At 37.5% G+C, this 13,281-nt stretch overlaps 1 protein-coding gene across 4 annotated transcripts in view; it reads right to left on the bottom strand.

The window, feature by feature from the left end:
- LOC149832488 (ADP-ribosylation factor GTPase-activating protein AGD4-like) overlaps positions 1–13,281 on the bottom strand; it is a 221,787-nt gene that overhangs the window by 156,601 nt on the left and 51,905 nt on the right. For 2 of the 4 annotated variants that reach the window (XM_090014528.1, XM_090014529.1), the window contains exons 5-6: positions 5,358–5,420; positions 1,975–2,019 (exon numbers count right to left, since the gene is read on the bottom strand). In XM_090014528.1, coding sequence (XP_089870654.1) covers positions 1,975–2,019; positions 5,358–5,420 — 108 coding nt within the window. Of the gene's footprint in view, positions 1–1,974; positions 2,020–5,357; positions 5,443–13,281 lie in introns of all 4 variants that reach the window. The other 2 variants (XM_090014531.1, XM_090014530.1) reach the window with 2 other exon arrangements.

Below are 13,281 nucleotides of genomic sequence, written 5' to 3'. Positions count from 1 at the left end.
CTGACATTTCTCATGCAGTACATACAACAAGCCAGTTTCAACATTCTCCTACAACTGCGCACATGAGTGTTGTTATTACGCATTATTAAATATTTAGAAAATTCTTTCTAAAGGATTTTTTTTGTCTTCATCTTCTCCACTTGAATTAATTTCATATTATTGATTATGATTAAGGAGGAGACCCTAATGATAAACGCTCAACTATCGATTTTTGTGTGTTTATAGGTGATTCACCGGTGTCCTAAAAATGCAAGAAACAACCGAAGGTGTCTCTATCATAAACGGAAGCTGAGTATCACATCATGACCACCACAACATTTGAAATCGTGCAGATGAGAAGATTATTGAAGGACATGGGGATGCATCTACAATCACTTTCAAGATTGTGTTGTGACAACAAAAGCGCCATCTACATAGCCGACAATCATACATTTCATGAACTTACTAAGCACATCGAGATGGATTGCACTAAATTCGTGAAGAATATCTCAAGACTATTATCCTGCCCTACGTAGCTTCGAAATTCCAGCTAGCTGACTTCTTCACAAAAGGTCTTCCATCTCCCCGGTTTCACTTCTTACTTGACGAACTTTCGGTGATCACACAGTAAGTTTGAGGGAGTGTTAAATTGTATCATATATATATAGGAGAATGTTGTATCATACACATATATATGATCATATATGTATATACATACATATAAATATATGATACATATGTTCATAGCATTGTAATAGATAATATCCAATAAGGGTATTTCAGTCTTTTCATTGTATAGGTTGTGCCAACTAGGGGCACTAGTGTCTTTGTATATTTTTTGTTTCCTTTATTTTTTTCTGTTTTGTAAATTGTTGTTTTTGTAATGGCTATATTGTGATTGCCCAAATATTAGGGGTGGCGAAATCTGACACGACCCGCCAACCCGCTTCTTAGGCGGGTTTGGGTTTGGCTTAAACGGGTTCGTGTCGTAAACAGGTCGACCCGCCTAACCCGTTTATTAAACGGGTCGGGTTTGTGTTAAGGGTATGCCAACCCGGCTGACCCGTTTAATAAACGGGTTAGGCGGGCGGGTCAACCCGTTTACCCGAACCTGACCCGCCAACTCGTTTACCCGACCCCGACCCGCCCGCTAACACGAACGCGACCCGATCCGTTTATTAAACGGGTTAACCGTGTCGTGTCGTGTCGTGTCGGGTCGGGTCGGGTTATCCGTTTAATAAATGGGTCGGGTTCGTGTTTGCCACAGCCGACCCGTTTAATAAACGGGTCGGTTCGTGTTGAGGTATGTTGACCCGCCGACCCAACCCGATTGCCACCCCTACCAAATATAGCTGGGTTTGTTTGCTCCCAAGCTGTTGGGATGCTCCCAACAGCTATATTGGCTGTCTCATTTGTGTATTGGCCCTGCTGGGTATTGCTTTCTAAAGCACCCAATCCCTTAATAATATTCATTATTTTTACTTGTGATTCAAACCCATGAGTGGCTTATGTGTATTAGTTTTGTATTAACCCATAAGTAGTCATTGTTTTGTGTTCTTCCGTTCTTATAAGCCCATAAGAGGCATTTATTTGTATTTTTTGCTCTTTCATTACAGAAATTAGTTGTAAAAATAGTTTACTAGTCATTGTGTTCTGTTCTTGTATATTGTTTGAAAATATCACAAAATATTGCAATATTTTCAAAATTTCCTGAACTTTGATATCTTATCATAATCCTTAGGTTGTTATTGGCAAAATAATTTGGAAAAGCAAGTTTTGTACATTTTCTCATCGTCCTATTTTTTATTTACTCATAGTTTTTAAACATCAAATGTTTTATTTTTGCCAATAATTTGCTGAAAGAAAAATAAATATAAAAAATTGAATTTCTCACAAGAATTTGACAGTTGCTTCATTTCAGTTTTAAGCTTTTCACTATGATCTCTACTAAGTTATTAACAAGAACTACAGATCATAACAATAGTAGAGCAATACCTGATCATAAGCAATTGTAGATTTGTCAAAGCGGCGACGAGATTCCTACAGTAAGCCATGGAAGAAAATGATATTTTAGCAAAGAACAATGAAAAAAAAGAAACCCCTGTATCCTTTATAACAATAAAATAAATAAATAAAACATGTTAAACCTAGCAACATATATTTACTTAACAAAAGGACTTTACAAGTGATTTTATCATGTCATAAAATTGGCTTAAACACGTTGGTATTTTGCATGATCCAACAAATAGACACCCTCACGAGGCTTCAATAGAATGTTACTTGTTGTGTTTTTGTTATAAAGTACCATACTCTCTAGCAAAAACTGATAGATGCAGGCTTCATATGATCAATTTAACTGAATTGATGTGTTCGCCACAGTTTACTTCTTAGAAACCAGACCTTGGATCAAGTGGTTTCAATTAAAACCATGATTTTTCAATCATGAAATTTTTGGGCCTCGTATACCATTATTTTTTAACCTATTAAAAAACCTACTTACACAACACCATCAGACAATTCAAAATATGATTTTGACTAAATAAAAAAATGTAGATTATAATCATAGTGCTTGATGTCCCCAAAGAAAAAGAGAAAAAACAAATATTTTCTACCAGAGGAGACGTTACAGTTGGATGTAGCCAATATTTTCCCATATATATCATTTTCTTGCCAACTTCCATGGCCATATGTGGACGTTAATAAGTTCACCGCATCTTTTGCCCCTAACAAATTTAAAAATATCATGTGATTTCTTGCATTAAATACTGAGTGACATTTATAAGTTGCACTTAAATACAAGACATCTTCTAACGTGCTGCCTTTATAAATTTAACAAAATTCCCTGATGATCATAACTAATACATTGAACCACCACGACATTTTTAAATGTTGAATGTGCAAAAGATGGAGTAACAGTTAACATTACCTAAAGTGAAGGAAGTTAACAATATCCCTCTATACACCACAACAAAAATATGGCTATGGTGCATGTATCATAGCAGTATGCTAATGGCCATTCCCCATTCATGTTCGCATATTAAAGGCATGTAAAGGTTTTCTCAGGCTAGACAAAGATTGGCCTTCAAGGGTAAATGCAAAAGGGAGCTTCACTGAAATTGAAAAAAAATATAAATAACAACAAAAAAGCTAAGAAAATAATAAGTTTTGCATTATTTTTCTTCCAAAAATATAAAGAAACATGTTTTAAAGGTTTTAAAATATAAAAGAAACAAAAAATAGGAAATACAAACTTTAAAAAAAAAGTTTTCCCAAAAAAATTGTGATATTATTGTGATAATATTGCGATAATATCTTGATATTTTGTCTTATGGAAGTATTATGAAAATATCACAAGATATTTATTACCTTTAATATTGGCTACCTTAAAATATTGGTATTTCTCGTGATATTTTTAAAATATTACCGATATCGATGACAGTGATAAATATATGGTGGTTCTGTACCATGATACCTTATGGTGGTACAGACTCTCGTTTGTATGGATCTAGCCACTAAATGGTAAATCTAACTGTACAAATGTATTTAGTATGGTTTATTTAATATGTTAGAAGGTTTTATCATGTTAAATACACCGTCAAATTCATTTTTGAGATGGTGAAAAAACAACTGCTCACAGCTCATGAAAATAAGGGCGGTTTAGAAATGGTATAAAACATCCTATTTGAGTCAACTTTAACAAATGAAAATAGTAAATAGAACCTGCTAAACATCATCCAAAGTTTATATTTCAGGTTTGGAGCTTAGATTTATTTAAATCAAGTGTGTACCACCGTAAGTTATGGTGGTACAGTACCACCATAGAAGCACCCATATATATATAGCAGGGCATAACGTCGGACACGTGCACGTTTATACAAACTAAAAGTTTTTGTGCTGTTATTTCCGCCCAGACCACCACTAAATGTTCTTTTTAAATACAATCGAACACACAGGCTGCGTCCAATTTTCATCCGATGATTGGATGTCCACTATTATGCCCAATCGTGTGTGTGTGTGTAGTATTCACACCTCCAACAAAGTTTTTTTAAATTTCCATGTTGTACCCTTCGTGCTTGCACCCGCACCTATGTGACACAGGAGATAAATCCTTTATCATGATAAATGTCAAGTGAAAGGGCAATGGCATCCGCAGCTGAGGCATGCTAATAAATAGAGAGATTTAACCTTGATTTATGTGACCAACAAATTTGAGCAAAGTACTTGTCATGTCTTTTCATTGATGGAGATGCAGGAGCTTGAATTTAGTGTCCCATCCAGGGGGTAGAAACATAATCAATTTGAATTCAGGTCAGCTATTATCTTGGAAGCACAAATATTTATTGTATCAGCTTATACAAACAAAGAGGAATCAGATTAGCACAAAAAAAGAATCTAAACTCGAAGCTAAACAAAAACATCTAACACAAGGATTCCTTTATTCATATCAAAGGATCATCAATCCGAGACTAACATTTTCTCGGTACCATGTTCCATACATCTTTTACAGGCAAACCTCAAACCACATTTTCCATCATTCACTAGAAATAGAGGTAAAACCTGAAGCAGACAGCTTGTCCCAAGCTATACTCATTATAGCGATTAAAATATAACTTATAAACCCAGATGCTTTAAGCCACCAGCTTGACTTTTGGATTTTGAAATGTCTCGGTTCTTCTAAAAGATCACTCGCAGAGTCTCCTATAGTCTTTGCTTAAGCAACATAACCTTTTATTCTTTTCCATCAATTCATAGTTAACATACAAATCTTATTAAAAATTTTAGATCCACACATTGATGTCATTACTTATCCTCCTGAAGAAGTATATTACTTAGGGAAAAGTGACCCATTTAAGTATTTCAAAATCTGATCAGAATACAACAGAAGCATGAAAAACAAAGCATCTAACCTAAACAAAAACTTCCACAAACTCCAACTTCAAGCCAAGACTAGGTAGAGAGAAACAAGGAAATGTGCAAAAGTTCATGGTACAACGTTACTGCTTTATCACCTAGTTCTGATACTCGTCCTTTCAGAGCCCATAGAGTGGACATCAGTTTCTAGTACAGATTTCACTGCATTGGTCAATCATTTTTAAGACTGAAGATTACAAAATCTTTGGGTATTTCTTGGTTTAATCCCAAAATCGGAGTATGACAAGCTATATCCAAAAATTCTTTGAACTGGGCATATTCTTTTATTTTTTCCCTTTTTTGAAGGAATGAACTAGCATAGTCATAGCCTAAGAAACCCAGCTTTACTGGGAAAATGACATCCATGATTACACATAGCAGTAGATATTATGGCTTTTAAATCCTATGCCATAAACATTTTTAGAATTGATCAAATATAAAAAGAATATAAATGGATGATAGACTACCTTCACATCTTGAAGATCACTGTTCATGAACTGTGATAAGCGATTATTTAACATATGCTCCACCTATAAACAACAGCACATGAATCTGGAATCCTCATCTTAGAATAATACTAAAAGGTTTTCTTGTAATATTAGTGAAATAAAAAAAACAGAACAAATTTCTATTCTACATGCATCTATATAACTGCAAATCACCCTAATATGCATAAATAACCAAAAGAAGCCTAATTCTTCATAGTTACAGAAATTAGCAAAGCAAGCAGTCAAAACATAAAATACAGATACGGTTTACATTAGTAATTACTTAACCAACATCACACTTTATATTTGTGTACTAAAGATGAGGTATCAGATTTGATTATACAATGCCAGTCATGTGGAGCATTTTTTTCCTGAGCAGTAAGTACAACATTCTAAGCAATGTGAAACCCATTGTACTGCAAGCATCATATTTCAAGAACATCATTTATTTGTGAAATAGTCAATTACCTTCAAGATACTAGAACTGGACTCAAAATTTTGCATCACTAACCACCTGTTTGGATGAGTTTATAAATAGCTCCTTGCTATTCATACTTATTTTCAGTAGCAAATTTTGGTGTTTGGTTCTTTTGTTTTTATTTTTTTAAAGTTTTTATAAATTTAATGAGATATCACACCTTTTTTTAAAAACAAGGTGGGCCTACTTTTTTTCACTACTACTTATTTTACTCCATTCTACTACTATGACCAACATCACCACCAGCACTACCACCATCCTCACCATCACCATCACCATCACTACAACCATCACTCTTCTTCACCAACACCCCCACCACCACTACCACTTCACCACCACCATGATTTCATCCTTTATCATCATCACCACCACCATCATTACAATATCCATCACCATCATCACCACTACTACCACCATCATTACAATATCCATCACCATCACCACTAATTATTAATCTCTTTTTGTTCTTCATTTTGGTTTAACTAATTGGTGATCCAAACATTTACTTGATTAAAAATGAAGGCAAGTATTTTCTTTACAAAATGTGCTTTAATTTATTTTTGTAAACAACAAAAAAAAACAGATCCATTCAGGGCCTAAATCATCATACTTTGGTTACAAGTAGGGGTGGCAATCGGGTCGGGTTGGCGGGTTGGCGTGTCAGCATACCTCAACCCGAACCCGCCCCGTTTATTAAACGGGTCGCCTGTGGCAAACACGAACCCGACCCGTTTAATAAACGGGTAACCCGACACGACCCGCCAACCCATTTAATAAATGGGTTGGGTCGGGTAAACGGGTTTTCAGGTTGGCGGGTCGGGTTGGCGGGTTGACGGATCGAGTTGGCAGGTAGTCAGGTTGGCGGGTCGGGTTGGCGGGTTGACCCACCCGCCTAACACGTTTATTAAACGGGTCAGCCGGGTTGGCGGGTTGGCATACCCCCAACCTGAACCCGACCTGTTTAATAAACGGGTTACGCGGGTCGACCCGTTTATTAAACGGGTTGGCTTAAGCCCAACCCGAACCCGCCTAAGAGGCAAGTTGGCGGGTCGGGTTGGCGGGTCATGTCAGAAATTGCCACCCCTAGTTACAAGCATACTTATCTCAGCTGGTTCTGACAACCAGACTGCTCCTAAGCCCCATCCATGCTGATTTGACAATGAACCTACTGTATGCCCATCAGAAAAATTTCTTCGTTAGCACCCAACTGACACTGGAGGTTAAATGAATAATCCAAATGCAACTTTCACTTCTTTGCTCAAATTCCATTTGCCATTTCAAATATGCACATGTCACTAGTGAGCATACATTACTAGGACCAACAAATGAACCAAGCTGCTCATAACTCCTTGGTTTGGCTGAGCAATGGGCTAATTCCGGCTTATAAAATAAAGCTTATTCTGCTCATAATGAGCTCGTTATGGATAACAAGCTTAGCTTCAACAAGGGCTGTTTGGCTCAGCTCAGCTTGGGTACGCGCATAAAGAAAAAAATAACTCTTTATAGGGATATATCACACAGCCATGTGCAAATAAATCAGCCGCTAGGCATGATTTATATATAAGAAGTTGGAAGTTCATTTTCTACTTTATATATATATATATGGGACCATTTTTGCCACGGTTGTTTGTAGATACAAATGCCTCTCTTTTTTCTTTTCTTTTTTTCTTTTTTTATATTTTTTTCATGAAACTAACTTTGCAGATGTCATCTACGTGTTTTCTTAGTGAGAATCGGCTCTTAGATTGTCTGAATACGACATGGAGGTAGGCTTTTCCAAGGCTTCAAAAATCAACAGCCTACAATGTGTGATACTTTTTCAGGTCATAAGATAAAACCACTATTTTTTATCAGAAAAACACAATTCAAAAGCCGATCGCCACTATTTTGGACATGTTGAATTCATCTATGAGGTAGGATTGGATCATTTCAACCTGCACCATGGAGATCTAGAGCAATTTGTACCTAGCGCTATTAAAGGCACGAAAATATTAAGTACAAATCACCTTTTAATATTTTTCAGATTTCTTTTGTAGACCAGACCTTATGTGATTGCGATATGTAAGCAGGTTTTTTAAGGGCTTCAAAAATCAATGGCTCACAATACACTAAAAGTTCACGACTCCAAAGATCATATTTTAAGATTGAAATAACATGATCCAAGGTTTGATTCTTAGCAAACAAACCATGCTGAACACATAGTTTTGTGCCTTCAATAGCAGCAAATATCAACCCTCCCCCCACACCCACACCCCCCCCCACACACACACACACACACGGGAGGAAAGACAACAGCCTTGGAACAACAAGTTTCTAAAAAGTTGGAACAGTAATTCCAAGGGCAATTGGTAATATAGTGTTGAAACACACAAGAATTGATGGAGGGTCAGAATGAGATAAGAATCCAAGGCCCGATTGACCGATTGTGCCTCCCTCTTTCCCATTCCGAAAGTGATTGACCTCCTTATGATATTCCACATGCAGGAACGAACCAGTTACTCAGGGAGGGCAGTGAATGTTGTTTTGTCCCTTCTTTTGAATGTGTACAGTTCGAGCAAGCAAATGGCTAGCAGGGTCTAGGAACCACAATGAACGGGTCAACATAAGTTATAAAAGAATATGGCCTGAGACTATATATAGAGAGAGAGAGATGCAAACATGATAAATGGTTTTTTTGGCTTTTACAGTGTTTTTTATGTAATTCTAACCCCATAGATGTGTTTGAGATGGTCCATTTACTAGGAATCAATACCCAGATCATGTGTTTTCGATGAAAATATATAATATTTGGAGCCTCAAAAATTTACAAAGATTTTGGACCATTGATTTTTTAAACCTTATAAAAAACCACCCATGTGTCAGAATTGAACACCCCAAGAGCTTATCCCTATAAAATCAACTGCATAGATCACATCTGCATGATCAAATTTAAAAAAAAATCCCAAAAAATACATTTAGCATTTTTCATTTAGCATGTTTGCATCTCTCTCTCTCTCTCTCTCTCTCTCTCTCTCTCTCTCTCTCTCTCTCTCTCTCTCTCTCTCTCTCTCTCTATATATATATATATATATATATATATATATATATATATATACACTAAAATGGGCCTAGGGTAATTATTCTTGTCTCTCTGTGAAAATAAATTATTTTCTCTATTTTAGACAATCATAGCTCAGGCTCATCTCAAGCTTGTGCTTCTGAGCATAGGCTCAGTGTCAAGCTTGTATTGAACCAAAACAACTCAATGTTCAAAAAGGAAAACTAGGCTCATTTTGCTCATTTACAAAACCTACATACTTCATGTAGCTCAAGCACAAGCAGGGTTAATTCGAACCTAGATTTTTGAGAGCTTCAAGAATTACAAGACAACAAACTGTGACATGCCTGAGTGAAAAGGTTAAGGTGATAAACATAATTGACATGTTATGCTGTCAGCACCCAAACATATGGACTATGACACACCTTCAATAACATTGATTCATGTTCCACCCTTAGTTGTCAAAAACTGCACCTAGGCTTCGCCTAGGTGGGCTAGGTGCAGACTGTAGGGCCACCATGTGTCAGAAATATCCACCTGCAAGGGTTAGAGATGAGGTAAAGAGAGAAGAGAGGGGTCGGCGGCAATAGGGTTTCCCTCTTTTACTTATTATTTATAAGTGTTGTACATAGTATGACATTACACAAGAAGTAAAACCAAATTACAAACATGCCACCGCCCACGCATCCCAAGATGGATCCTTGGAATGTGGTGCGGGTCGGATCCATGATCCAAAACTAACAGCCTCCCTCAAATTGAGTATGGTCTTTGATCATGCTCAACTTGCCTTTGAGTGCCCAAAACTGATGAGTGGATAATCCCTTGGTAAAGATGTCAGCAACTTGCATATCTGACCGAACATATGCAGGTTCAATTTCTTTTTCTTCCACCTTTTGCCTAACAAAATGTTGATCGATCTCGATATGCTTCGTGCGACAATGAAGGATGGGATTGAAGGCAATATTAATAGCACTCTGATTATCGCAAAGAAGCATAGAGGACGAGATCGGTTCTTGTAATTCTTGCAGTAGATGTCTCACCCATGTAACATTGGTTGTTCCTGCTGCCATTGCACGATATTCTGCTTCAGTACTAGATCGTGCCACTGCCTTTTGCTTCTTGCTACTCCATGTTACAATATTATTGCCAATAAGAATGCAATACCCCGAAACTGATCTGCGCTCGTTAGGATCACCCGCCCAGTCCGCGTCTGTGTAGGTGAATAGTTGATGCCCTGACATATAATATAAGTTGTGTCCTTGGTGTACATCAAGCCATCTCCAATCGTACCCTTTAAATACCGAAGGATCCTTTTTACTCCTTCCATATGTACATCTGTAGGAGCATGCATAAACTGTGAAGCCTGATTGACAGAGTATGCTATGTCAGGCCTAGTGAATGTTAAGTATTGTAACATCCCTACAACTCGACGATACAAAGTAGGATCATGATAAGTAGTGCCTTCTTTAGCACTTAGCTTATGATTTAGAAGGCAAGGTGTGCTAATTGGTTTACAATTCTCCATCCCTGTAGCAAGTAAAATATCACTGGTGTACTTATGTGGGCTCAATGTAATAGTCTCATGTCGACTATCAACTTCCACACCCAAAAAATATCGCAAGGGACCCAAGTCTTTCATCTTGAATTTAGCCATCAGCATAGACTTAACCCAAGATATGTGAACCTCATCACTCCCGGTAATAATGATGTCATCAACATATATAAGCACTGAAACAATAGTTGAATCACTTTTGAATATGAACAATGAATGATCTACAACACTTTTAGTGAACCCATGATGCTGGATCTCCGTGGAAAAACTCTCAAACCAAGATCGAGAAGCTTGTTTCAAGCCATAAAGAGAGCGCCGAAGTTTACATACCCAATTGGATGAATCATGCATACTATAACCAGGTGGCTGCTCCATGTAAACTTCTTCCTTTAGTTCACCATGCAAAAAGGCATTTTTAACATCAAGTTGACTGAGTGACCATCCATGTTGTAATGCCAATGCAATGATAATCCTAATGGTGCCCAATTTTACTACTAGGTTGAACGTTTCATCGTAGTCCTGCCCATACTGCTGTGTGAAACTTCGTGCGACCAGACGAGCTTTATAGCGCTCAACACTGCCATCCGGTTTGTGCTTGATCTTGTACACCCATTTGGACCCTACAACATTCTTGTTATCTGGCCTTGGTACAATTTCTCATGTATTGCATTCATGCAATGCTTCTATTTCCTCATTCATCGCCTCTACCCAGGCACGGGAATATACAGCATCATGAAAGGAGGAAGGTTCTGTTTCTTTGGACACTCTGGTTAAAAATGTTTGAAAATCCAAAGAGAAATTGTTATAACTTACCCAGCGATCTATAGGATGTCTAATCCGAGTGGAACGTCGTAGAGGAGTCTCATCATTGACTGGATGAGCTCTACGAGAATAAACAAGACCAGAAAGACGTGAGGATGTTGTTGTAAGGGGAATGTCTTCCATATGCGGTTTCACATCGAAAGTATAGAGCTTATTGTCTGTCAATAAAGATGAATCCTCATAAGGCAACGAGTCATATAAAAGTGAGTCACTGAGCCAAGGATCATAATTGTCCTGTGTATCTGTGGAAGACGAACCCAGAGTGTCAAAATTCTCATCATCAAAAACAACATTTCTAGATACCCGAATTTTGCTTGTATGAGGATCATAACACATGTATCCCTTATATTCATCTGCATACCCAAGAAACTTGCACTGTACAGCTCTGTCTTGAAACTTATTTCTCAATGAATGATCAATGTGAACATAACATACACAACCAAAAGGATGTAGTTCTTTATATGATGGATGACAATTATAAAGAACAAAGTATGGAGAATTATCTTCAAGGATGGTCATGGGCAACCTGTTGATAACATAAACAGTTGTATGGAAAGTCTCGATCCAAAGAGAGAAGGGAATACCCACAGTGTGCATCATGCTCAAGGTTGTCTCAATAATATGCATGTGTTTTCTCTCAGCTACTCCATTTTGTTGAGGGGTATGAGGGCAAGAAATGTTACGTGTAATGCTATGCTCCTTCAAATATTCACTAAAATCATGGGATATGTATTCTCCCCCCCCCATCACACTGGAAATATACAACATTGGTATTGAATTGGTTTTAGACTAGTGCATGAAACTGTTTAAACAACTTGAAAACTTCATGTTTGTTTTTCATGAAGTAAATCCAACTAAATCGAGTGTAAGAATCAAAAAAGAGAGGCAGTGGGCGCAGGACCCCAAACATCTGAGCATATAATCTCAAAAGGATTTGTTGCTCTTTTATTGATACTATGAAAAGGAAGTACATGACTTTTGCATAAATGACAACTTGGACATTTTGACTCTAAACTGACTGCGGGTATTAGACCTTTAGCAGACAACTTGTCAAGAAAAACTTGACTACAATGACCCAAACGAAGATGCCATAAGTCTGGCTTATTAAGTTTCAAGACTCTAGATAAAGAACTATGATCTGTAGATCGACTCAAAAATGTTGGAAAGGAAGGAGCTGAAGAAGCCACGGCTACGGAAGACGATGTCTTCAAAGGCACATGAGATTCTTCAAAGACGTGCATGTTCCTGCGTCGTTCACCTTTAGCGAGCGTCTTCTTGGTGTGAAGATCCTTAAGATAAACAGAATGAGTAAATTCAACAGAAGAATTTGTTTCATCAACTAACTTAGACACAGATAGAATATTCTTTTGAATAGCAGGTGTGAGTAAGGCATTTGACAAGGGTAATTGAGATTCAGGCAAAGAAAGGGAGACATTTCCAGTGTGAAAGATGGGGTGGTGAGATCCATCTCCTATGACTATAGTGCCATTTCTAGTGTAAGGAGTCAAGTGAGAAAATTTACCTGCATCAGAAGTGTAATAACCTCAATTTTTATAATTATTTATTTGAAAATAACAAGTATTTTTCTAATTTTGGGCCTCGGATCCGTTATCGGATCCATAAAAGGATCCATAAATAACCCACAAAAGGGCGTCAAATTATACTTATAATAGTAATTTTTAATTAAACAAATAATTAATAGCATTTATAAGAAGAAAAATAAATTAATTTTAGTATATGGGGGTCGGATCCATAGTTGGATGCACCCGGATCCAACTGAGGATCCACTGTGCAGGGGCGAACCAGAACCATTTTTTTTTAAATGGATCTGGTATCGCGGGTCAAGGGCTGGGACCTGGACCCGAGTTCTTTTTAAAAGGGGCAACCCGATAAGGGTTGCCCGATGAACCCTAACAGGAAAAAAGGAAAGGAGGGGGGGGGGGGGGGGTTTACGCAGGGCGTAACCGACCTCCCCCCATCTCGGCGTGAAGGGGGGAGGGGTCTTGCCCAGTAA

This window comes from Nuphar pumila, chromosome 7, assembly GCF_984573655.1.
Source record: "Nuphar pumila chromosome 7, dmNupPumi1.hap1.1, whole genome shotgun sequence".
In the NCBI taxonomy this organism is placed as follows: Eukaryota; Viridiplantae; Streptophyta; class Magnoliopsida; order Nymphaeales; family Nymphaeaceae; genus Nuphar; species Nuphar pumila.
Note: the sequence above shows the minus strand (reverse complement) of the source record. Positions and strands in the feature narration are given on the sequence as shown.